At 41.8% G+C, this 27,140-nt stretch overlaps 1 protein-coding gene across 5 annotated transcripts; it reads left to right on the top strand.

Moving 5' to 3' along the window:
- Positions 1–413: 413 nt before the first annotated feature.
- Positions 414–25,836, top strand: LOC115765361 (inositol hexakisphosphate and diphosphoinositol-pentakisphosphate kinase). Of its 5 annotated transcripts, none has more exons than XM_030708882.1 (14): positions 414–904; positions 9,587–10,019; positions 10,077–10,319; positions 11,204–11,702; positions 12,305–12,576; positions 12,622–12,805; positions 12,875–13,072; positions 13,616–14,636; positions 14,754–15,084; positions 20,611–20,844; positions 22,529–22,999; positions 23,890–23,971; positions 24,030–24,258; positions 24,889–25,836. In XM_030708882.1, the coding sequence occupies exons 1-14, from the start codon at positions 737–739 to the stop codon at positions 25,816–25,818; spliced, it is 5,295 nt and encodes a 1,764-aa protein (XP_030564742.1). In that variant the 5' UTR covers positions 414–736; the 3' UTR covers positions 25,819–25,836. The 5 variants fall into 5 exon arrangements, with proteins under 5 accessions (XP_030564742.1, XP_030564743.1, XP_030564741.1 ...); XM_030708883.1 differs by having other exon boundaries at positions 11,216–11,702; XM_030708879.1 differs by lacking the exon at positions 414–904 and adding an exon at positions 7,201–7,921.
- The last annotated feature ends 1,304 nt before the right edge of the window (positions 25,837–27,140 follow it).

Raw genomic sequence — 27,140 nt, forward strand, 5'->3', positions numbered from 1 at the left:
ATTATTTGACATTTAAGTTATTTAAAAGAACAACAACAGTCATTTGGGGCTTCTTCATCTGCCTAAGACAGCAATTCAAGATTGTATATGATTGAAAGCAAGATATATCGTGAAAGCAATTATACTGAAATGTCTACATTAAAGCATATTAAAAATACCGCACAAATTCTAGTATCTTGAACAAGTAAAACCCTACTAGAAATATTTGCTTTCGGAAACCAATCAATCATTTTGTACCCTTTGCGTCGATCTAAAAAATATTCGTAAGCGAATATATGCCAGTGTTTCCCTATTCCACATCACATTTGGTATTTTAGTTTTAATTGAATCCATTTAGGTATGTTTATGTTAAAGTGATACGGTCACACCGATTACATCTTTCGTAATCCGGATTGTTGATATAAATATAAACGCGCTGTTCGCGGACTCTGGCAGTATTGCGAAGGACGAACTAGGAGCAACGAACCGTTTTTTGTTTTAGTTATTGACAAGCTCTGAACACACATATTTCTATATATGTAATATTAATGCAAAGTGAATCTGTTACACGTATACTTGGCGCGTCTTGTATACGTATTTGTATTTGAGCAGCCGCTCCCGGTGTCCATAGACCTGTATATGTGTGCGTGTGTGTGTATGTCCATGTGTGCCGCCGCTTGCTTTTCGCATTAATCAACACAAATCGCCAAACTAACAGCAACAACACCAAAATATAGAGTAGATCCCAAGCATCGGCATGTCATACACGGAGCTGGAATCCGGATATCAGGACCTGCGCCAGTCCACGCAGAGCAACGTCGGACCTTCCCAACAGCAGCAGCATCAGCATTCGAATCAGCACACTCAACAACCGCTGGCGTCGCACTCGCACCGCGTGGGCTTTTATCTGGGCCACGATGGCAATGTACGCATCAAACGAAAGTTTTAAATAATAACTGCATTACACACATCTAAATACATTTGCATTCCCCACATAACTCCATACTATACTTTAATATCCAGTATGCTGTTCAAAATCAATAGTTTGTTGTTGTTGTTTTTGTCTTTGACCCTGACTTTGTCACATTGTTGTGCCAAATGACAGACGCAGCAGCAGCAGCAGCAGCAGGCGCAGCTTTGGCTGCGTCTCGAACAGCTGTTTGCTGTTTGCTGTTACGTTCTCGCTCTCTCTCTCTCTCTCACTTCCCCGCGATGTTGTGCTTTTGCTGTGTGCAGCACTTGAGCTTTATTTCTCACACAGCCACGCGCCAAACATCGCCGAGAAGTGTCAGAGAGCACGGGCGTATCGAATTGCATTCAAAACAAACAACATGAAAAGCATAACATATGTAATACATATTATGTATGTATGCGTGTACATGTGCATGCGATTGCCGCCAAGATAACGAGAGCCATACGATTTGCTCGTTGTGACGTCACAACTCAGAACTTTTTAGTGTGCGCAGCGCGCTTAGTAAGAACAAATTAACTAAGCCATAACATTTCGCTATATTATTATATTATATATATATATATATATATATATATATATTTTTGGTTTGACCTTTACACTCCGAAAACGCGAATGACGAAACAATGTTATTTTCTATTGTAAAGTTTTTTAATGTTAAAAAATTAACTTCTTTTTATAGCCTTTCTCAAAGGTGAGTTCATTTATGCAAGCCAAATTTACGCAAATCTTCACCGATTTTAATGATAAACCCATAAGGTAGAGTTACAAATTTATTGATATGATTTTAACTTAAAAATAATAATATGTAGCCGATTCATAAAAAATAGTCCTCGATCAAGCTACTGATGTTGAAATCGATTCATTTATCTTCACAATTATAGATTTTTACTCTAAGAATGCTACGAATCGATTTTACAAAATGAGACATCCTCGACCCCATAAAGTATACTGATTTATGATCGGCATCAAGAGCCGATTTTTTATAGTTCGTCTCTGTTTCCATGCAAACTATTCTCTCAGTTTTCAAGCTATCGTCACAAAATGTTGCATAGCTCCCCTGCTACAGGCAGAACAAGTAAGAGGTTCTAGTCGGAAGCTCCCGACTAGGCGATACCCTGAACCCTCTTCTTTCAACATCATATATATATATATTCTATTTTAGAAGCTATATGTGAAGTTTGGTGACTCTAGCTCTTATTATTTACCAAAATTGCCCAAAAAACAGGATATCGATATCGATTTTTATCGATTGCTTGGAAACGGACTAAATTATCGATTATCAGAAACAAACTCGATCTGTGTAGACACTAGGAGGATCTACAGCTAAAATTGCAGTCTCTAGCTCTTATAGGTTCTGAGATCCTTGCGTTCATACATACGGACGGACGGACGGACAGACGGACATGGCTAGATCGACTCGGCTATTGATGCTGATCAAGAATATATATACTTTATGGGGTCGGAGATGCTTTCTTCTGCCTGTTACATACATTTGGATTTTGCACAAATACAACATACCCTTTTACCCATTTTTAATGGGTTCAGGGTATAAAAAGTAATATCGGAATCGTCCGAAAATCTCATTATTTTTCAAGATATCGGAACTTAACTCAGCGTGCCTATATTATATAGTTGCCGAAGGAACGATCGTTCGAAAGTAAAGTTCTTGACCTTAATCTTATATTTAAGCTCAGCTGGGTGCCAAGTCTTATCAAGATCGCACTACTATATTATATACCTCTACGGGAAGAATCGGTTCCGTTTTTCAAGAAGTTTTCATTAAAGTCAGCATTTTCGAGCTTCACTATTCTCACGTATACCAGGGTATTAAATCCTTGGCATGCCTTACTTTTGTAAGAGTCATGTTATATTAGGTCTACGACCCAATAAGGCAGATATATATTCCAGATCAGCATCGACAGCCGAGTTTATATAGCCTTGTCCCCGTCTGTTTCTAGTCTCAAGGCTAAATACTGGAGGTACTTTTCTATGCGAGGCTTGCGCCAGATATCTTGACAAAGAAGAAGTGTTTCCTACAACAAAGAACTCGATTATCCGTTAGGTTTATCGAATAATTACTTGTTCGTTGCTGTTTTAATGCAACTTTACGAATCAGATGATAGCTGAGCCTTAATCCTAAAGCCCATCCCATTGGAGTCCTCCGATTGCATCTACCAATTTAAAAGATCGATACCTTGCTCCATTTAGATGAAATCGATAACTATCGATCTAGAAATCCTGTGCTCGGCTAGAGATGTAATGAGTAATGATAGCTAGAAGGCGCTGGGTTACCGTTATTTTCCAGTCGGGGAACCGAGAACTCGTTGAGAAACAGAAAGTGTGTGCAACCTATTTATAGACTCTTCACTAAACAAGTCCTAGACAAAGTTATTATTCAAATCGATTGCGGTCTGCGCAAGTTATGCTTACTTTTATTATATTTATATAAACCTGTCATTTCTGTTGGCTGAACAATTGCTCAATTGGCATTTGGGCGCCCCGCTGAGCCGAAAATGTAAGGTTGCAGCGATGTAACGCAGAGAAATGGCCTGGACTTGTGTCATCTCTATTAATAACACACAGACACATACATACATGCATGCATATAAATATGTGTATGTATGCGTATGTGTCATACTTATGTCAATCGCAGTTTGTTAATCGATCAGAAGCACATTTTCTCACCAGTCGCTTGTTTGACGCACTAACCAATTGCCAGGAATTTGGATTTTATGCACTTGACGGGTCCTGCGGCTTGCTTGACAGAGTTGTCGGAATAATATCTACGCACACACTTCACACACACACCCACACGCCCACACACCCACACACATATGAATACGTTAGAAAATATACGCAGCATGGGCAACAGCTTTGACAAATTCGCGGGAAACAGCGACGGCTCTTACGCAGATAGCACGCGTCGCGGCTGGAGTCGCCGCAGGCGCAGGCACATGCCAGGATCAACGTCAACGTCAGCAACATCAGCGCCAACTGAGGCTGACGTCCACGTGAGGCAGCGTTTGCTGACGCACGTCAGCTCAACGCCAAATTTCGGTGGTGCGTCTCGTGTGCGTGTGTTAGTGAGTCTGTCTGTCTGTCTGTGTGCCTCTCTGTCTGTCTGTGTGTCTGTGTTTGTCAGCTGTGCACTCAAGCCCAGCCTCGCTCACTCTCTCTCCCACACTCTCACACTCTCTCTCTTTTTCAACACTAGAAACAACTGTTAATGACGCACTGGAGCCGCGCTCTTCATCATTCTCTTATGCGGTGAACATTTATTACTCTATTTAGCCTGTTTATGTGCATTGCATTACGTTTTGCTTGATTTCAGAACGAGCTTTTTGAGTTGAAGTTGCTTCGTCTGTTTTGCCTGCCTGCGTTTCTTTTTATCTTTACTGTTTTTTTGTTGTTTTTGTTGTTGTTGTATTTCGGCCATATTAATTTGTCGTGCTAATTGCTTTTGCATTTGTTTGCTCATTTCGCGGCAAGACTAATTAATTTGTTGCTATTTTGCTCTGTGCGCCTCTTTGTCGCATAATTATCGCATTTTATTTGTTTTACATTTGTTTACGCCCGTTCGGCTTACGATTTGGCCCAATTTCCGCCGACAATTCGCACTCTTCTAGTTGCCAAATTGTCGTCCCATTTGTGGCATCCATGTACGTACCGCAGTTCCATTTCGGTTTTTGCGGTAAGCGCGCGCAGTTGCTTTCATAAAATTCCCTTTATTGCGTGTCCTTCTGCGACTTGTGACGTCACGACGCAACAGCTCGCCATTGTTTAGCGTCGAAAGAAAAAAAACGTTGCATACTTTTAAGTGGCGCACGAAAATTTCAATTTGTAAAATTTGTTGTTTACAACTGTTCTAATTAAATATTGAGAAGACTTAGCCAACGTATATTTCAAGCAAATAATATAGTGAAGCATTGGGAAGGACTATTTATATATACCACACTTAACCTCAAATTAGCCGACAGCAAACATTTTAAATGAAGACTTAAAGTTTTGTATGCTAATTTTGAAATCTCTAATTGATAAATAATGAGACTTTGTAGGAACACTTCAAAGATATTTCCATGCCTAAGCTCTAATAAATTCCACAAAATTGTATTCATAAAACGATATTTAAATTCCGCAGCTAGTCAAAACCTTGCAGTCCAGTTCAAACCGACTACGCAATACCCTGTTTGCAGTGCTGAAAATTATTTTGGTCTAGCGCATCTTTGGGTTAGTGAATCATAAACTGTAAATCTGAGACTGTGATTTTCGGAATTTCTAAAGCTTAGGCAAATATTGAGTTTTGTCGAGCTCTTCAATCAAAAATTATAAATAACTAATCATGTAAGGGATCAGGAATACATTTCCAGTGTTGTAAATTGGGAATTATGAAAAGAAAAAATTAAAAAAGAATTTATAGATTATGGATACAAACAGGTTTAGACCCAAAGGTTTGACTGTGGATTAACACATTTTTTCGAAATTTTCGAAAATTGAAATTAATTTCATTTTGATAAATATCATCTTTAAATACGAAAGTGCCTCATTTTAGGACAAATTCGAAAAGCAGCAAATAATTTGTTCAGTGTAGTGTTGTCCGAGCCGTAGTCCATAGGCGAAAGTCCTATGTCACCCATGTGTACGCCAAAATGATATTAAAAACATAGACTCAATTTAATTAGCTGCGACCGCTTAAGCCCAGTCTAAGCTTAAGCCCAGTCTATGTAAATACCTTAACTAGTGCCGCGCATACGTCATGGGCCGGGTAGCTCTGGACCTTGAATAGTGGCGCACACCTTGAGCTTGATAATTACCGTATAGCTCTCATAAGCGATCGAGCGCTACGTAAGTGGCGTATTGTGGTCCCCCACTCTCTCTCTCTCCCCCTCTCTCTCTCGCTCTCTCCAACCGGACGTGTATGTTTCCAGTATTTAAGTTGTATTTAAAACGTTGCCGTCGTTGTTGTCGTTGTCGTCGCTGTCAACAAAGATAACGTATGAAAACAATTGCACACAAAGAGAGCAATAAGAACAAAAACAAATGAAAGAACTAGATGAAGAAAGCGCTGCCGTCTCTGGCTTTGTGTGTGGCGGAGAGGCCAATTATCATGATCAACACGGAGCTGAGTAAATCCAACCGATTGCCGTACGCTCAACCATTGCTCAAAAGCTCAACCGATCGACGCTGGCGCTACATTTCGATCCGACTCGCACTAGAGATGGTAGCGTGAAATAATTAATCGGCAAGTTACAGCGCCACTTGGGCAAATAACCAAAAAAAAAAAATTATAATAATACCCACCAAAATACCAATGCAAACTAAAATAGCGCCTGATTACAAAGTCAAATTCACGTCCGTTTTCCGCAAGCTCATTGCAAACTTCATGGCAATTGTTGTCATGTTATATTACGAAGGCATAATATTTAATGATTGACAGTGACACTGGAAAAAATAGAGCTCTGCTTGATTGCAAAACAGCACAGTTTGTGCATATCAATGTATCTTTTTCGATGTTCATGTCAAATTTGACATGAAAATTAAGCGCCTGGCAACACATGCAATGTAGTATTTAGGCAAATGAATGCGAGAAACTGAAAAGATCAAAAGACCAAAAATTGAATAAACTTTGATCGCATGTCAAATTCTTACAAGAGAATAGCAGCTGTCTGGCAATTGAAAATGCAAATTTAAAAACGGAAATGGGGGGTTTTTTTTTGCGCTATAGACAAAGGTGTTGATATATGCAAAATAAGCTCGAGGAAACTTCGTCTAAATAATTCAAACACGAACTGTTGATGTCAAATTTTAAAATGAAGATAAAGTGCCAGCCAAGACATGCAAGTTAGTATTTAGATAAATGAATATGAGAAACAAATAACAGAAAATTATTGAGTTTAGCGTACAAGAGAGTAGCCAGGCGGCAGCTGGAATGCGTGTGGATCACAACGAAATTGGAGAAGATACGTCTAAATAATTCAAATGTATCTATAACATGCAAATATCTCATAAATGCGAATTCTCGTTCGAATACTTGAATTGCTTAGGTACGTGTCATATAATGGATTATGGCTTTAAAGTTCTACGTGCACGCACATTATACGGCCAGTTTTATTTGACGATTAACTCGTGTCACGTGGCGCCACAATGTGCCCCACCCTAGTTCGCAACGGAGTGTAGCTGATAGCCGTTAGGCATATTCACATTCGCAGTCGCAGTCGCAGTCGCAGTCGCAGTTGTGCCGTGCCGTGGCCACCTGCCCAGTTGGTTGCGGTGAACGACGCGAGTTGCTACTCAGATAAATAAAAAAAAAAAACATATACAAACTCTCACAAGACGCGCGAATTTTGTTGTAATTTATGCATGTGCTATTAAAAACAATAACAAATACGCCGTTGTAAAACGAAAAACAAGAACAAAAAACAATCATAATAATAATTAAAAGGCAAAAACAAGAACAAGCACATTAACAAACGCAACAAAAGCGTTTGCCATAAACTATAAGGGCTTTGGTATTTGGTGTAAGTCTGAATGGAGTGGACCTGGTTCAAGGATTGGTGGCGCCTCAAAAAGCTGCGTTCCCGTCATCAGCGCCACAAAAAGAAACTGGAAGCAGCGGCTGCCGCTGCTGCGGCTGCTGTCAGTGTGCCGCTTGCCACAGACCTGAAGCTGGTTGCAGAAGCTGACCATGTGGCGACACCGGCGCTGGCCACTAGGGAGCGCAGACATAGCCTGGACATGCGGCCGGGCCGCAGACGCAAACGCAATCGTGTGCGGCAGCGACGCACCAGAAGCGCCGGTGCTCCAGTGCAAGCGCTGCGGTTGCGGCTGCAGCTGCCTGGCCACGGGGAGGAGGAGGACGATGGCGAATACGGGCCATTCAACGTTGGCGACTACTTGGACTATAACTGCTCGAATGCCAGCGACAACGACGATGACAGCGACGATTTCTGCTACTGCGACGAGTGCCTAAACGTAGGTGCCGCTCATCGGGTCTCGGCCCTTATCTGGGTGTCGCGTCTTGGCCGGGCCTAAAATTAAGCACGTTAATCAGTTGTGACAACAGCAAAAAGCCAGCCAACCGCCGCTAATTGAAACGTCAAATGGGCCAAAGCAATTGGGTTTGAGCCGCTTTCAGCGCCAAGTTGAGGGATAAACAAATTTGAGTGCCCATTATCAGTATACCCTAGCAGAGGCTATTCTAGTTTTCTCACGCACTTTGTAACGCATAGAATACAACAAAATGAGGGGCTAGAGTTTTCGTACTCGCTTCCTTAATAGTCAGTTCTTGAGGCTTAGAACTCAACTTAAGCCAAGTTCTCGATTTTAGTATAGTTTAACTCTCCTCACTTTAAAGTTATTCTCACGAAACTTGGCTTAGGCAATACACATGTCAGATGGGACCATCATATAGCAATATAGCTGACAAATCATGACAAAATCTGATGTTTTGTTAGAAAAACATTTCAGAGTATTTAAGGTCTTGATGACAAAACCTAGCATATCTGCAAAATCGGAATCCTATATTATTTGGCTCGGATAGAAGCCGGAATCGGTCGCAAATAAAGCTTTTGCATGAATCAACTTCTATTCTACAAGGGTATTTAATAGTCGGCGTGCCGACGATTCGACCCAATATTATACATTTTGCAACCGTTTTGATTTATAACTTGCATTTCTAGACCAAATTCGAAAGCTCACTTTTCACTCAAATCTGTTGTCTTTCCATCATCAAGTAAATATGTATCCGATAGGAATTGAATCTATATCTATATCAATAATAATTCTACCTTTTTAAGCTTAATTCAAAACCTGTCTTGGTAATCAAATGGAAGGTTTTCAATGCCGCACCCTCTCAAACTTGTAATTATTTTATAAAACTATCATTCGACTCGTTTACAAATGAATTGGGGTATACTTATCTGTCTTGGAGAGTTACAACTTGGAGAGCGGCTAATCAGGAAGCATTTATATCTTCTACAGTCTGGGATCCTGTGCAGAATCTAAGTTTTTTGGACTCTGAAGAAGCATTGCTTTCCTGTCTGTTGTATCTGCTAATTGTCGACAAACATTATTCCAAATTAGTAACATTTAGGAAAACATAAATTTGAGGCATGAAACAATTATATAGATATCTTAAAAATGTGTTAACTATATCATACAGCTGGTATAATCTGTGCCCTGTTCATTTGATAAGTTCCAATTTTGTCAGCTTTTGAAGATTGGAAGGTAGCATAAGAATGATACTACAGATCCGTTTGCTACTTCGTGCTGTCAATGTACGTAGAATATCTGTTTGCATGAGTTCAATAGTTTGAAATTTGATATTCACGAAGTTAAGCATATCTTATACATTATGAGAAGGTCAACTATCTCCAAACATAATTATCTATCATCACAGCATATCATCATCATATGAAATATGAGTAACAGACATATGCTTGGGATCTGAAGCAGCAAAAATTCAAACTAAAAAAAAAACAAAACAAAGAGAACTAACAAGCTCTTTAACAAAATTGTTAAAAAATTTCAATTTCTATTGTTATTGTTATGATTCCGGGCGTCCGTTTTCGCAGCATAAACCACTTGCCAGCAGCAAAAGCAACATTTAACCAAAAAACTATCATTTATATTTTGAAGGGCGATACGGATTTCGGGGACAGCAATGACGGCATGGACTCCGATACTAGCACCTCGTCCAGCAACAGCAAACAAGTCGTTGTGGGCATCTGTGCCATGGCCAAGAAGACACAGTCGAAGCCAATGAAGGAGATACTGACACGCCTGGGCGAGTTTGAGTTCATCAAGCTGGTTACCTTTGAGGAGAATGTTATATTGCGCGAACCGGTACAAAATTGGCCCATATGCGATTGCCTAGTCTCCTTTCACTCGAAGGGCTTTCCGCTAGAAAAGGCCATTGAGTATGCTCAGTTGCGCAATCCGTTTGTGCTCAACAATTTGCACATGCAGTACGACATACAGGACAGACGACGTGTCTATGCCATACTGGAGAAGGAGGGCATCGAGATACCGCGCTATGCTGTGCTCGATCGCGATTCGCCCGATCCCAAACGTAAGTTCAACGGTCGCAGCTCGAAATGCTTGTGTATTGAACCCTTTCAATTTACAGATCATGAGCTAATTGAGTCGGAGGATCACGTGGAGGTCAATGGTATTACCTTCAACAAACCGTTTGTTGAGAAACCCGTCTCGGCCGAGGATCACAACATCTATATCTACTATCCAACATCCGCTGGCGGTGGCAGTCAGCGTTTATTTCGAAAAATCGGTAGCCGCAGCAGTGTCTACTCGCCGGAGTCGCGGGTACGCAAAACAGGCTCCTTCATCTACGAGGACTTTATGCCCACCGATGGTATGCTAACTTGCTCTCTATGCTCCCTTCCCCTGCAATGCACCTACTACTGTAGGTGCTGCTCTAGCACGCTCCAGCTAATGCTGGACTAGATAAACATTTGCATTAACCTAACTGGCATATATATGTGTATATATCTGTATAAATTTATAATATATATATATATATATATATATATATATGCATATATAACTATGTGTATATATCTATTTAATAGATTTAGAACCGTTTAAATAGTCACGAATTAAATAAGTTAGTCAGCGCTAACATGCTCGTCACGCTACGCCACGCCCCCCCACACCACTATCACAACGCCTACCCACACACAAAAAGAGATGAAAAAAATATTAAAAAAACGAAAGAAAACAAGTAAGAATCTTGCAGTCGGGTGCAGCCGACTGCGTAATACTCGTTCACAACAGCCTTTTAAACAAGTTACCCGACAAATTTTCGACATTGCCGTTTGCCAAAATAGTTTGTAATTAATCTTTGTAAAAGCTCAGCTGTAGTCTTTAACTAAAATTTGGTCACTAGCGCCTAAACTTTGATGGGATATATATCCCCTACCCCAGAAGGTTTATTCATTTAATCTGCAAACTTTGGGAGTATACGAGCTTGTATTCCAAGTGTACGACCAAGAAATTGTGTTTGGTCGGACAGACGGACTATGCACAGAACCAATATACCCTTCTTCACTTTGTGAACGAGTATTGATAATGAGAAAAGTTAAGCATATTGTCATTGCCATCTGTCTTGCGTCTCGCTCGCTCGTTCGCTCGTTCGCCGATCGTTGCTCGCTGCTCGCTGCTCTCATTGCCGAACTCCCCAAGAAAAAGTGGCCGCCAGTCGAACGCACTGAATCCAGCATTACCTTTACAACTTAGTGTACTTTTCAGGTACCGACGTCAAGGTGTATACCGTGGGACCGGACTATGCCCATGCGGAGGCGCGCAAGAGCCCGGCGCTCGATGGCAAAGTGGAGCGCGATAGCGAGGGCAAGGAGATACGCTATCCGGTCATACTCAATCACTCGGAGAAGCTCATCTCACGTAAGGTGTGCCTGGCCTTCAAGCAGACCGTCTGCGGCTTTGATCTGTTGCGCGCCAATGGCAAAAGCTACGTATGCGATGTCAATGGATTTAGTTTTGTGAAGAATTCAAATAAATACTACGATGATTGCGCCAAAATACTGGGCAACATGATACTGCGCGAACTGACACCGACCCTGCACATACCCTGGTCGGTGCCATTCCAATTGGACGATCCGCCCATTGTGCCCACCACCTTTGGCAAGATGATGGAGCTGCGCTGCGTGGTGGCTGTCATCCGGCATGGCGATCGGACGCCCAAACAGAAAATGAAGGTCGAGGTTCGACATCCCAAGTGAGTTACATTCATGATGTCATTGGATCACCATTGACATGAGTTATTAAGTTTTCGACAGAAAAAAAAAACAAACTCTTTTATCATGATTGCCAATTACAGTTTTAAATGCTCGCAACATCTTAAGCTGCAACTAAATTCTTGAGGTTTTAGTTTTAAGTTGGCATCAAAAGCTCACAAAAGTTGTAAACTAATTAGTCGTGTTCATTTGAGGCTTACGAGCTTTTAACGCTTTAAGCGGGTAACCTAAAGCTCGCGTCACTTTAAGCTGCATGCACTTTTTTTCAGCAGCTTTGTGAGTAATTAGGAGCATGCATTTGAATTTATATTTTAATAATAATATTTATGTTGTTTGAATCTTCCAACGAAATAAATGCATTTGGTTGTTAAATATCCCGTTAAAAAAATTGCATATGATTTTAAAAAGAGCTTTACTTAAAGCTCACAGCTTATTCGATTTGCTTTTCTAAGTTCGATTCGAAACCTTAAAATATTTTATCTGAATTAATGCACGAGATGTTCTTAAGTTTGTTTTGTAACATTGATAAAAACCTTTTTTACGATTTCCAAAAAGTATCTCATTTTCTTGTTCACTTCGGCAGATTCTTCGAGATCTTTGAGAAATATGATGGCTACAAGCTAGGCCATGTGAAGCTAAAACGACCAAAGCAACTGCAGGAGATACTGGATATAGCACGATTTTTGCTCAGCGAGATACACACCAAGGCGCATGCCGAGATTGAGGAGAAGGAGAGCAAGCTGGAGCAGCTGAAGAATGTGCTCGAAATGTATGGCCACTTCTCGGGCATCAATCGCAAGGTGCAGATGAAATACCAACCCAGGGGTCGACCACGTGGTTCCAGCTCTGATGATGGTAGGTGGTCGTATTTTTTGTTAACTTATCTAACCACAAGCTAAGTCCTAACCATTTCAGCCGAAACGCCCGCCGAACCCTCGCTGGTCCTGATACTTAAATGGGGCGGCGAACTAACACCAGCGGGTCGCATCCAGGCCGAGGAGCTGGGTCGCATTTTCCGCTGCATGTACCCCGGCGGCCAGGGACGCTCGGACTATTCGGGCACACAGGGTTTGGGTCTATTGCGGTAAGTGCTTGCGTCTACTTAACTAGAATTTACGCTAAATGTTCGTTCATTTGAATCAAATGTATTTAGTTTGCACTCAACCTTCCGACATGACCTCAAGATTTATGCCTCGGACGAAGGACGCGTTCAAATGACCGCCGCTGCCTTTGCCAAGGGTCTACTGGCCCTCGAAGGCGAGCTGACACCCATTCTGGTTCAAATGGTCAAGAGCGCCAATACAAACGGGCTGCTGGACAACGATTGCGATTCAAGCAAGTACCAGAACCTGTAAGTATCTATCCAAATGATCCAAACAGATGTCGCAATTGCTGCTTTATTTATTAGACGATTGCTTGAACGATGCTTTGAATAATTATTTACTTCCGATACGAGAGCAGCTCTACAATAAGTAGGCAATTTATAGATGTTTGATAAATTTAAAGTGGATGCGAGAATTCGATTAAAAGCTGTCTTCGGCTTGCTAACCAATGTGCAAATAGATTAAAACAGATACTGACTTTTGGTATATAGTTTAAACATGTCCCAGATATTGAAGTGAGAGACTTAGGGCGAGAATACGACCATAAGATAAACTGACTTCAATTCCTAAATGTGCAGACATACAAATTGCAGCGCTCTGTCCCATTCCATGGGTAAATACATTCTCGAATAACTCGGGTTTTATAACATGTTCTGTAACCAAGCGAGCCCTAGCCTAGGGGGGAGAACAGAGAGAGGTGTCCAAAGGGAAATATTCTTAATCAGTAGACTTAACATTTAGCTTGTGTTTATTTATTTTGAATCAAAATCTACAATTTGTGCTCCACACAGCGCCAAGGGTCGACTGCACGAGCTGATGCAAAATGATCGCGAGTTTACACAGGAAGATCGCGAGCTGATCAATCCGTGCAACAGCAAATCGATAACACAAGCTTTGGACTTTGTTAAGAATCCGGTGGACTGTTGTCATCATGTGCATTTGCTAATACGGGAACTGCTGCACATAATCAGCATCAAGAAGGACGATCCAAAGACAAAGGACGCGATACTCTATCACGGCGAGACATGGGATCTAATGCGCTGTCGCTGGGAGAAAATCGAAAAGGACTTTAGCACCAAATCGAAACTGTTTGATATATCAAAAATTCCAGACATTTACGATTGCATCAAATACGATTTGCAGCATAATCAGCATACGCTGCAGTACGACCAGGCCGAGGAGCTTTATATCTACGCAAAGAATCTGGCCGATATAGTCATACCACAGGAATACGGACTGACACCGCAGGAGAAACTGGCCATTGGCCAGGGTATTTGCTCGCCGCTGCTTCGCAAAATCAAGGGCGATTTGCAGCGCAACATTGACGAGATCGAGGATGAGTTTATGAATCGACTGAATCCTCACTACAGTCACGGCGTGGCCAGTCCGCAGCGTCATGTTCGCACTCGCCTCTACTTCACCAGCGAGTCGCATGTGCACTCGCTGCTGACGGTTCTGCGTTACGGCGGATTGCTAAATGTTGTCACGGACGAGCAGTGGCGTCGCGCCATGGACTATATTTCGATGGTATCGGAACTAAACTACATGTCCCAGATCGTCATAATGCTGTATGAAGATCCGACCAAGGATCCCACCTCTGAGGAGCGTTTCCATGTCGAGCTCCATTTCAGTCCCGGCGTCAACTGTTGCGTACAAAAGAATTTGCCACCTGGTCCCGGTTTTCGTCCGCACTCGCACGGCGATAACTCCTGCAGCGTGAGCTTGCAGTCTAACGAGGAGGCAAATCCATCACGCATCGAGGAGGAGAACGATACCATTTCAGGCGATGAGCAGCAGGGCAAGAAGCGTAGCGTACGAAACTACTGTATATGCCGCATGGAAGTGCGTGATTTAAATAAAATCTCTCTCTCTTTCTCTCTCCCTTTCGTCTGTCTCGCTCTCTCTCTTTCTCTCTCTCTATCTATCTAGTGCCCCTTACGGAATTCATCGAACAATTCATTCGGTTTTAATCGCCTGGATCTGCGCTCCAAGCAGGCCAAGTCGAAGCCAATTCCAATTGGAGCCCATCACACGGTCAGCGGTCACGAGGCCATGGATCTGGCCAAGCGTCTCAACGAGGAGCTCGCTTCGCAGCACCAACAGCAGCTGCATCAGAGCCAACAGCAGCACCAGCAACAGCAGCAGCAACAGCTACGACCCATTAGTCCCGATATACGAGCCGTGAGTCCAGACTGTGAGCCGCGCTCGCGCAGCTTTGAGCAGCGTGGATCGCCGTCGGCCAATCGCGGCAAGGAGGCGGGTATGTATGTGGGCGGTGCGCCTGTCTCCAATGCAACCAACAATAATTGCTGCCTGGCCGCTGACCCACCCCTTGCCCAGTTGCCACTGGGTCTCATTGGCCGGCTTTACTTTCCATTTCTATTTCAAACTTTATTGTTGATTTGATTTCAATATTCGTTGATACTTTTGTCGTTATTATGTATTATTATTATAATTATCTTCTTAATTTTTTCTCTCTTTGTTTAAACATTTTTTTTTTTTTTTTAATTTTCAATTGGCTTTCTTAACACACTGACCAAAAACAATTGGCTATATCAACTAACCTCCGGCTATTTGTCTACGTTATCCTCTGCTCAGTTGGTTATTCTAACCAACAAACAGATATCTATGTTGGTTATTCTTTATTTGTTGCTCTGCATGCCAATTGTGTGCGCGTTTTGCAAACTCCCGTTTTTTCTAACTCTCGAAAAGCCCGTAACACGAAGCCAAAAACCCCCCCTCCACAAAAAGAAAACCCGATCCCCACCAAAAACCGACAAACCACATACCAGAGACCTCAATCCTAGCAGAAATTGGTCGCATTCAGAATAGAAAAGCACAGTACCTCATGCAATTTGCATCTCTGCTGAATATTACGGCTTAATACCCTATAGCCAAAGGGAAAGCGGCCATATCCGTCCGTCTCTCCATATACAAGTACTTGTTTTTCACGACATTCAGACTAGAGACAACACAATTGTTGTTATTGCTTGTGGTGTGCGGAATTGCTGTTGATCTCCTTCAGCTGTGTAATTATAATGTTAATTGAAGGAAATACCCGGCGTTGCCCGTGCACAAAATGTGTTTTGTCCAAGTTGCAATTGCATAAAAAAAAAAACGCTTATCTGTGTTAGTTTATTAAAAAAAAAAACAATTTTCGCATTTTAATTTAAGTAAAAATTATTTGCAAATTTATTGGGTATGCAAGCCCGCAGCTATCTTTAAAACATGCAAAATTTCCTAACAAAACTCAAACTTTAACCTTTTCCGATTATCCTTGGGGGGTTTTTCCATATTTTCTTCATTTGCTAAGCAGTGAGATAAGCATTAGAATTGACTTATATAAATTTATATAGAGATTATTGCCACGCCTTTCAAATGGATCTACCATCTGTTTTGCGCTTGTTATTTGAAGAAAGAGTCGAAACATATTCAGCAGTAAATTGGAACAGAATTCTCTTCTGGATGCGCCCATAATTACTTTTAAATATTTAGAATTATAATTTCCTTTACTTTTGTTTTTAATTTTATGATTTTTGTTTTTATTACGATTGATGATGCGCCCGAATGTCAAGCAATATGATTTCAATGTTTTTACATTTTTATCACATTTTTTCAAGCATCACAAAAAGAAAACAGTTGTTTATCCGAAAACTGAGCCCAACATTTTTGATTATCATTCTTTCCACACGAGAAAAATTATGTTTAATCTGATTTCAAATGAAAAATGTTAAGAAAAATATGAAACACACACTTAACCAGCACCCACATGAGACCACAATTGCCGGCTACTGTGTTTGTGTCACTCCTGATCCTAGTTGAGCTCTCTCCTGCTCTCCGAATCGACTCTCGGAAGCGGCAGATAGCTCACAGATGGAGTTTGGGGAAATCAATGAAAATCGATAGGCATCTGGCCGCGGAATCCCGTGTACTTGGCAATGCAGCCAAACTGATTTGAGCAACATTCACTCTTATCCAAAGAAAAGCCCCAAGATCCAAATACTGTCCCTGATAGCCAGCGTTGGCCGTGAACTAAACGATTGAGCGTCAGGATGTGCTGCCACGCCCATTATTTAAAGTGAACGCGAGAGCCTTGCTGGCGCCCAATTGTTGGTTTATACGCATTGTGAGTGTTGCGCACTCTCCCTCTCTCTCTCTCTCTCTCTCTCACTCTGTCTCTGTCAATGCCCTGTTCTCTCTCTCTCTCTCTTTCTCTATTTGTATATATCTGTATGTGTCTGGTCTGTGACTGTTTTGTTGCGTCTGCACCTCTCTCTCTCTCTCTCTCTCTCGCTCTCTATCTATCAATCGGTCTGTCTCTGTCTATCTATATATGTTTAATGCATGATTCGATCCGCCGAATTGAAAAAAAAAAAAACAAATTGTTGAGAATATTTTGTGTTGATTCCATTCACTTGTAACATTCTTAGCTATGAATGTAATATGTTTGTTGTTGCTCCTTCCTGTTATTGTTGTTGTTGTTGTTGTTGTTGTTTGTTTGTTTGTTCGTTTGTTTGTTTGTTCCTTTGTTTGTTGTGCGCGCAAATACCCAACCAGACTAACGATTACTTGTGCCTCCAAAGCCTAACCCGACTCTAACTCACAACTAACCGGACTCATTCTGACCAATCGCCGCCTGCTGTTGCTCTACGCCGTCGACGCTCTGCCTGCATCCCGAAATTTTAAAAGGCGCCTGCAAAGCAATATGATTAATGGCTTAGTTAGAACAATCTGCACTGCATTTGAGGGTACCCATAAAAAGTATTAGAAATTTACGTCTGTCCTGTCAAATCCGATATCCTATAGTCTCTATGTGTAATAATCCATTCTCAAATCAATTAAAACATTTCCTTACAAATATTGTTAGTAATAAAGTTTTATACAATTGTCTTGGTTATAAATTTCTAATCTGTTACGATTCTTATCGTATTCTTCAGTACGCTTTTTAAATCTTTGAAATTTCTGACAGTTTAATATTAATAAGGCAAATAATATTTTCAAACTTTCGCCCTTAAACCCTTTAACAGGGGGGAATTTTGCGAATAGCATGAATTTTCTCAATGATCTCTGAGAATGAGCCTAAACTAGATTTTCATGCAACCGTTTTCCACCAATCATCATGTAATTTTAAAGATGCAATCATACCCTTCTTGGAACTTGGATTTTCGACTCTCCCATATCATATCGTTTGTGCCAAATTGTAAGCATTTAAGTAAACATTGCAAATTGTTAAACAAAAGCTTACGAATACCTCAGCGCATGTTTTCGCTACAAAAATTTTAAGATGATATTAACTGACATGCTGACTGTCAAGTGGCCTCAGACGATCAGAGATTTATGCGATCGGTCGATTTTAGCTCGGCTGTTTTTTTTGTTGTTTTTGTTACCGTTTTATTAGTAATAGATGAAAAAAGTTTGAAAAACATAAAGAATTATTAAATAAATATTTGGCATTGGAAAAATCAATATTCAAAAATACAACTTACAAAAATAATGAGAAACAGGAAAATTACAATGCTCATATTTAAAAATGAGAAAAATGATAAATCAATTAGAAAAAGAAATAACACAAAATTCATGGAAGAAAAACGTCGGGTGTGACCGACTGGAAAATACCCTGAACCGCGAGACGAGCTTCCTCAAAAAAAGGTCTATCTTTAAATTTCTGATACCAAAATGTGTGTGTTTACTGAATCCCAAGGCTCTATCTTTAAAATGAGATTTTCTTTTTCAAATTTTGAAGGAATGAGAAGAGACATCCAAAAAATACCACACAAGAAGCCACATATCTAGCTCTCATAGGTTTTGAATTATGATTTAAAAACGATAATCGATCTTTTAGAAACGGGAAATAATATCCATAAAAAAAATACCCGTGTTGTGTATGGATTAGGCGAATATTTATTGCATATTTCAAGTCAGGGATCAAAGAGTTTCTCCAGACGGACAGGGCTAATGGACAGAGGCTACAATGTCCAGGTTCCAGGGTATACAAATTAAATACTTTCAAATAAAGTAATCAAATTTAAAACGAATAAAAAATAAAGAAAGACTTTTTTCATGTATATACTAAATAGTAAACATTGTTTCGCATTGATACCCTTTGAATAGTTAAGTTTGAGGAACTTTCAATTTCATAGACGTGCTTGCAGGTGCGTTTAGTCTTCGGCATGCCGAATGTACCTGTACCCCTCTTCTTCTTCTTCTTCTTCTTCTTCTATATCAACTTTGATGCGTTCTTCGGCTAATTAGTTTTTTGTTTGTATACTTTACGACCAAACACCCGTACGTACATACGATATTCATACATACATGCACACACACACACACACACACGACCATACATACATACGCACACTTCCTTCAATCGTGACCTCATCAATACGTCTACCCTCCCCCCGACTCTACTAATCGCAAACAGCGCCGGCGGCTACCTTTGACGAGATTGCTAATGCACGCGTGGGTGTGGGCGTGGGCGTGGGCGTGGCTAGCAGTGGAAGCAACCGCACCGCTATACAAATACGCGTCACCGACAGATTGTCCTTCTTCAAGATCGACTCGTCAACAAATGAATTGCCGCTATCGGACATTGACTTCTCAATGACGCCGGGAACACCTCAGTGCGCCAACATGAATCCTGGCGGCTGCAGTCGCACGCACAAGCGCCACATTCTGTTGAGCATGCGGCGCATGGTCAGCGGCGAGGAGCCCGAATTCGAGGGTATCCATTTGCCACAAATATCGCCGCTGGCCACAAACGAGCGGCCATTAAGCTGCAATTGCAGCAGCAGCAACTCCTTCCCGTTAGCCGCAGCGCATGCTCATTCCAAGAGTCTCATGCAGCTAGCCACAGTTGAGCCGTCGGCCAGTAGCGCCAGCTGTCGCCCAACTGGTGGTGATGGTCCTGCTGCAGCAGCAGCAGCAGGAGCAGCAGCGGCTCCTGGCAGTTTTGAGGACGACTTTCAACTATCGAGCTCGGCACCTGCGGTGCTCTTAAGCGGCATATTTGAGCAGCGGCGTCCCAATGACGTGCCGCTTGTCGAGCCTTGCACCGATTCGCTGACAGCATCTACGCTGCGCCTGTGCATGGACATGGAGACGCACGAGTCGCGCCATCGACAACTGGAGCGCGGCCAGCGCAAGGCCAACAGTCATTCGTGTGGCCAGCTGTCCATATTGCTGCCGCCGGCTCCGGCCACGGCGCCAGTGCAGCCCGAGAATCCGTTTCGGTTTGGTTTTGCGGCAGCGCCATCAGCTGCAACGGCAGCTGCCGCCGCCGCCGCCGCCGTTGCCGCTGGCAATAGCTTTGTCAGCTGCTTTGCGCCCATTGCGGAGCATGTAACGCCCACAACCATGCCCAGTCAGACGGCCATAGAGGCGCAGCTGGTGTACAATATACCCACCGTGCTGATAACTGGCACAGCTACAGTGACAGGCAGGACAACAACAGCAAACAGATCCACTGAAACTGACGCAACTGCAGCAGCACCAAGCACAACAAAAAAAGCAACCAATCCGACAACAACAGCAACAACAATAACAACAATAAGTTTGTTTAATACTACAGCAACAATGTCTGCTAATCAACCCATTACTAACCAATTGAATTCAATCGATCCCCTCTCAACTGACGCACCACAACAACCAACACCAACACCGACACCGACACCAACACCACCATCACCTTCTCACACCAACACGAACACAATCACAACCACAATGAACAACAACAACAACAACATCACCACAACGCCCCCGTCTTGTTGTACCAATACCATCGCTACAGATAGCAACGTTTCGGTCTCGGTATCGGCCTCGGTATCATCGGCCAATTCGTCCACATCGTCGCGTCGCCAAAGACACAGTATTGCCGGCCAGATGTCCTATATGAAAATGTTGGGTTTCGGTGGTTTTAGCAAAAAGATGGCCACCAGCGCGAATAGCCTTTTCAGTACGGCAGTTATAAGCGGCAGCTCATCGGCGCCGAATCTACGCGATATGATACCGGTATCATCATCCGGTGAGTACACAAACCCACACACACCTACACACACACACACACAACCAAACACACAGAGCCCCAAACTCGCTACAAATACACTGCCAATACACACACCAATACACATAGCTATACCAACAATACACATATGTAAACTACATGAAGAAAACGAATGCATGAACTGAGCCCCACCTTTAACTAGCTGTCCACAGATTACTATCGCAATAAAGCGCAAATATACACACAGAAGTACATATATGTCAGATACAAATTGAAATTACATAAATACTTGAAAACTATTCCATTGATGTACTACTGTAGTTTCTTCAATCGTTCCAAAAATATTAAAAACTAGAAAAAAAGACTATCTGCGGCACGCCGTAGATTAAATACCCTTGTAGACGGTCTGGTCTGAAAGTGATTTTATTTCCGACCACAAAAGAGACAAATCATTTGGCTTTTTTATATATCTTAAGAAGATAATGAAGCTCATAACAGCATAGAGCTGTATGATATTGGAGTAAAGTTAAGCTTTTAAATGCAGAGAATTAAAGTTTTCCAAAAAGTTTTCACACAGTAGTTATAAAGTGAAGCTATCAAAAGTTGTTCATACAAAGTTCTTTATGGCATTTTATTTGGGAACTATGAAAAAATTGAAAAAAACTTTAACAAAAAAAAAAAAAACTATGTAGCTGTTGATACAGATCAGTTATATATATATAGATATGTGTACAAGGGTATAACAAAGGCATGCTTTTTACTATTTTTTAAGCACTATTAAGAACTATTCAACAAGTCTTTACTTGAACTGTTTGCGAATTAGAGACGCATTTCTTGTTACGCTTTCGACACAGCAACGTTACTTAGTAGCTGCCTTCTAAGCGGCAGCTACATAGATGTGTATGTTAGATACTCAAATCATTTATGAATATAATTTGTAACTTCTATATCGTTGATATCAACAAAGGAACATTCGTCTTAGACAACAAAAGGAGCTATAAGGTTATGTTGTTGGTAGAGATATATACAATTATATTTTGCTCATTTTAACATTTATTTTTCAATTTTTCTAGTTGAAAAGTATTACTCGATACGATGAAAAAGAAAGTCAATAAATGGCCCTAAGAAGCTTATTCAAATAGAACAAAAAATACAAAGCATAAAAGAAAATTTATATAAATTACAAAATGAAACAGATAATAAATGTATTTACCACTTGTATTTGATTAACCAAAAATAGAAGGTACTAAAACATAAACTTGGTATATAACTATTATATGGGAATTCTGAAGTAGTTCAGAGTTCTAGTTCTAGAAATGTAATGTACTATTCGTTGGTCGTATGACTCGTTTTTGATATCCCTAAAGTACCTAATATCAAGTAGCTGCGTAGAACGCGAACTCTGATTTGTTTTTTTACACTGCACCAAACAAAAACAAGAACAGAAACGGAAACGCATTTTGTTTTAGGAACCCTAGCCTTTGTGTGGTATATTCACATTCACGCACACATTCCACTAATACGCACATATTAATATTGTAATTAAATATGGGGCACATGTCATAATCCTGTAGCTCTCGTATTTACGCAGAATCCTCTACCATATTCACTTACATTTCATCCACTTCTTCGAATACTAATTGTTTGATAGCTGAAGCGAGTGTTAAGCAATTTTAATCGGTTTACATATGTGCCCTGCGTTTAGGCTTTGGGGATGTGCCGCCGATCCGACCCCTGGAGACACTGCATAATGCGCTATCGCTGCGCAAGCTGGACAGCTTTCTGCAGGATATGATCTTAGCCCAGATCTTTAAGACGCCGACTGGTTCGCCGCCACGCGTCCTTGAGGGAACTGTTGTTAGTAACTCAGCATCGATATTGGCGACTGGAGTAGGTCAGCCTGTTTCGGTATCTATCCCATCGGATTCGATGGCCGCCTTCTCCTCGATGATAGACCAAAAGGATTCTGACTTGTCCACACAGAAATTGGTCAGGGGTACGATCGCTCCATTTACCGACAAATGCGATCGCTCTGTTATCATCAGCGAGTCCGATTCGACTATGGAACCGCATCAGCCAAATTCGCCAGCAAGGAGCGAGGAGCAGGTGCAGTCGTCGGAATTCGAGGATGCCAACGATGCGGCAATGAAAAACATTTTAACCGCACAAAAACAGCGTAAGTTCTCTAAGCGTAAGTCAAGGATTGGTTGGCGCACCTGAGATAGTGACTGTGTTCAAGAATCATCTGATGATTAAGCATGCTCATTGGATTCTCTAAAGATTTCGATTGAAATGTCTTGTTCAAAATTTTCAATTCGTATAATTTTCGAGTGTTACCCATATTTTCATTATACATATGTATATATTTTCTTACCTTGCGTCAAAATGTTTTTGAATTTTATCGATAAGTCTAAGTCTTTTAAAATCAACCGATAAATATGGTTTAATTTTCTTTTTACTCTGTATTCTTTTCTGTATTTTTGTTTTTTTTTTTTTGTTTTTAATTTTCAGTGGAATAAACCAACACCTGATTGTTTGTTGACTATGGTTTGAGTGTTTCATTATCCAACACTGTTAATGTTCATAGAGATCTTAAATATGTATATTTTGTTATTGCGGAGTGATTTCAATTTTACACCTTTTAATTTATCAGTTTTAAATGAATATTTTCAACTGGGTTTAAATAATTGTAACTAATTCACTTAGGACGCAAATAGATGAATAAATATTGAATTAAACACCTTAGCATATAGATATGTATGTATATAGTAAATACACTCTCTTGCACGCACTAGTCGCTCGTTGCGGCGCTCTCTTTGCTATAACGTAACACGTTTCATTATCGCACGCCTCTCTGGCTCTGTCTCTCTGTCTCTCTTATCGCTTGCCTTTTGAAAAGCTTCAGCTCGCACTTCAACGCATTGAGAGTCTCTGACTCCTGCGCGCGCTCCCTCTTTCTCGCTCGCTGTTTCTTACACTCCCTTTCACTTCTTAACACTATCAATCTGTAATGCGAACCAAAAAACTAACAACTTGAACACACAACCCCAACGAATGGCAAACAAGTTTGGCCGCAAAAGCCACAGGACATTCTATCAAAGGACCAGGAAGAGCAAGAGCATAACGATGAAAATCAGAAACTGGATTGGTGAGCGTGTTCTCTTTTTACAATACACGGGTATCTCATTTTTTAAATATCTCTACAGTCTTTTGAGCACTGTCGACATTCTGCTGGATGAACCAGAGGAACTGCCCGAATTTGGGGTCATCAACGAGGACACACTGCAGCGGGATGACGGCACCGGCCCCATCTATTTGAGCATCTGCGATGAAGCAGAATCCAGCAGCTGCTGCTTAACCCCGGTCAGCCTTGGCGTTGATGACCAGGATCTCAGCATGGTGGTCAACAAGGGTTCCATGACGCTTTCCGTCGATGTGAGTGAGCAGGACCCGGCCAGTCAAACAAATTACAAATTTATCCATTTCTCTGTTATCGACAAGATATCGATTCCATCATATATTCCATTTCAGCGCATTATATTGTTTCAAAGAGCATAAGAAATACTAAAATGGGTATGAATTTATTATTTTTCCCTTTTCACGTTGCCCTTGAATGTGCATTATAAGGTCTATCGTGGCAGTGTGCCTACAATTTGGTGGCGGGTCTGTACTTAACTTTTTAGTAGCCTCCGTAAATTCATTTCAATGCATTCTAAATTATTTTCACGAGTCTTAAAAACCGAGAATGACCTGCTTGGAGATACCCGGCACTGAGTGCTGAGCTTCTTTCTATACCCAAAAAGTAAGGGGACTCTAGTCGAGAGTTTAAAATTTCAAGTCTCTAGCTTTAAAAGGTTCTGAGGTCACATGCGCACGGACATTCAGATATACGAATATCGACTCGGATGTTGGTGCTGGTCAAGAATAAATATACTCTTTGGTGTCGGAGAAGCCTCCTTCTGCTTATTACATGCATTTTCACAAGCCCAATATGCTCTTTTTGCAGGCTAAAAAAAATGAATTTGCATGATTTAATCGCTACTTGCTGGTACTCTTCCTTTGCAGGGCTTTGATTATGACGACGAGGATGGTACAATGTCTGCAGTGACAACACCTTCGCTACTTGCCGACACGGAACCTATATTGGAATCATGCTACTGCTGTCCGACACATGCCACTGCACCACCGGAGGTTGACACTGATGATCCAAAGTATTGCTTTGCGCTCCCGGTGCACGTAACACAAGCGTCGCCGGAGCATGCACGTCCAAGCGTGCGCCGTGCTCACGATCCAATCTCGCCGCGCATGCAGCAGCATATCAGTTTGTTTGAGTGCGCCGGCACCAGTCCGGAGGCGAATGCGCTGCATGCGTCCATCAATTTGCCGGCGGCGGCTCAACAGTTGCGCCAGGACGCGCGTCTGCGTAAGTTTGAGAATCTGACGCAGTCCACTTCGAATTCGAATTTCCCATTTGAGAGTAATACACTGAAGCGGGTGCCACTAGTCAGCACCAAGGATGACTATGCAAATGTTTCGCATACGCAGAGCTGCATTAATTTAAAGAGTAGCGGTGCCGGCTCTGGCTCTGGCTCCCTCATCTATGGATCGCCGCAGCATCACCGCGAGCGTTCACGCGAAAAGGAGCGACAGCATACGATTGCAGCCGGCTGCAGCTCCGGCCCGGCCAACTTTAATCGGCTGCCCAATGCATTGTCCGAATGCTGCTCACTGGACCTGGATGCTGGCTGCAGCACATCATCACCAACTGCCTCGGTGCCGCATCCGGGTGCGCTAATTGTCAAGGAGAGCTTCATCGAGCCACCGAAGCGCGGAATAGTGCGCGGCTATCAGGACAAGACGCAGTCCATGGACTCTGATTTTCTCTGTAACGAGTTTCTGCTAATTCCGGCGCTCGCACCGTCACTGGATGTGGCACAGCCCAAGGAGCGCTCGTCGGAGCCGGAGCCGGAGCCGGAGCTACAGAAGCCCAAGTGAATTCATACGTTTCACGTCTGTGTTGTAATCAAATTTATTGTTGTTGCACTTGCATTGTTGTTGTCTGATCCAAGTAAATAATAAAAATTCTATTTTCTGTGTCCCGAAACAACAATTTATCCCCCTCTTTGCCCAGTTGCTTTCTTCTATTCCTAGTAATGGCTGCTCATATTCACAGAGAATATGCATATTCGGTTCGTCTTCTTTCCGTCGGACAGGAACCGCACTTTCTGGATATGATATTTGACTGATGTCCATTTGCCTCATCGCACCCGATGACAAACTGCTTATTCATTCGAGTCGTTCGGAAAGCAGGCAGTTGCCATTACGTCTTCTCGAAGGTCGTCTGTTGTTTCAGCTCAGATAGCTCACAACGCTTCTTAGTCCCTGGAAATAAAGTTGGTCAGTGGGAATTATCTCTTATTGCTTTCGATGAGATTATCAGCGCATGCTGCACAACCCAATCGGCCATATAAGACCTTACATGCACCACACCTTAATCCACAGATCTTGCCTTCAATTAATCCATTTTGAGATATAAGATCCTGCATAGGGGGGCGACGACACTTTGGCGTGGTGCAGCTTTGCGTGTAGCAACTTAATGATTCCAATTTTTGGCCGAACGAATTCATTTGACGATCAATTCTTCACACAATGGGGCTAGTGCCCTGTCCAGAGCTGCCCCAATGGACACAGGTACGACTTCAATCGTTCAGGTTGAGGTCTGGGGGCAGACTTTGAAAGCAACACGGAGTTCAGCTTTAAAATAATTAAAATTTAAGTTCCTTATTGAGTCCCGCGAGTAGTCGGGATGTGAAGGTCTGTTTACAGCACATCTTTGTACTCAGGGCTTGGATTGAAGCTTGGCTTTTCAAACAATTACCAATTTTATATAAAACAATTCGAAAACATACATTTCTTATGTGTTTGACGTGAAATGGAGATAGATCTCTATATATAAAACTGTTTGTCCTGACTGACTGACTTAATGAATGACTAACTGACTGACTGACTGAATGGCTGGGAAGCTGAGATTTTCAATGTAATTACCTTATGCGATGTAGGTGCATATTAAGACGGGGTTTCGGGAAATTCCATCTGCAAGTGTGAAAAAATCGCATGGAATGTTTGTATGCAACTTTTTCGTGTACAATCCGATCGGTCTCAAACTTATTTGCAAAAATTTTTGTTCAAATTCATTTGAGGGGTGTTTCGCACATTTTGTAAAATCAATGCCTCCTTAGTGGAAATGGGGGTCAACGATTTGGTGGGTGACATTTCGCCCTCAAATTCAATAATCATTTGAGACGTGTTTCAATGCG

Source organism: Drosophila novamexicana, unplaced genomic scaffold, assembly GCF_003285875.2.
Source record: "Drosophila novamexicana strain 15010-1031.04,08,12 unplaced genomic scaffold, DnovRS2.1 tig00000960-arrow-arrow-pilon, whole genome shotgun sequence".
In the NCBI taxonomy this organism is placed as follows: Eukaryota; Metazoa; Arthropoda; class Insecta; order Diptera; family Drosophilidae; genus Drosophila; species Drosophila novamexicana.

Bases quoted from the DNA above. Each gene is read 5' to 3' on its own strand.
- LOC115765361 (XM_030708879.1), top strand. From the start codon at position 7,478: ATGGAGTGGACCTGGTTCAAGGATTGGTGGCGCCTCAAAAAGCTGCGT. The intron at 13,073-13,615 runs GTAAGTATCTAT...TGCTCCACACAG, and splicing joins TCAAGCAAGTACCAGAACCT to CGCCAAGGGTCGACTGCACG. The intron at 23,972-24,029 runs GTGAGCGTGTTC...ATATCTCTACAG, and splicing joins GAAAATCAGAAACTGGATTG to TCTTTTGAGCACTGTCGACA.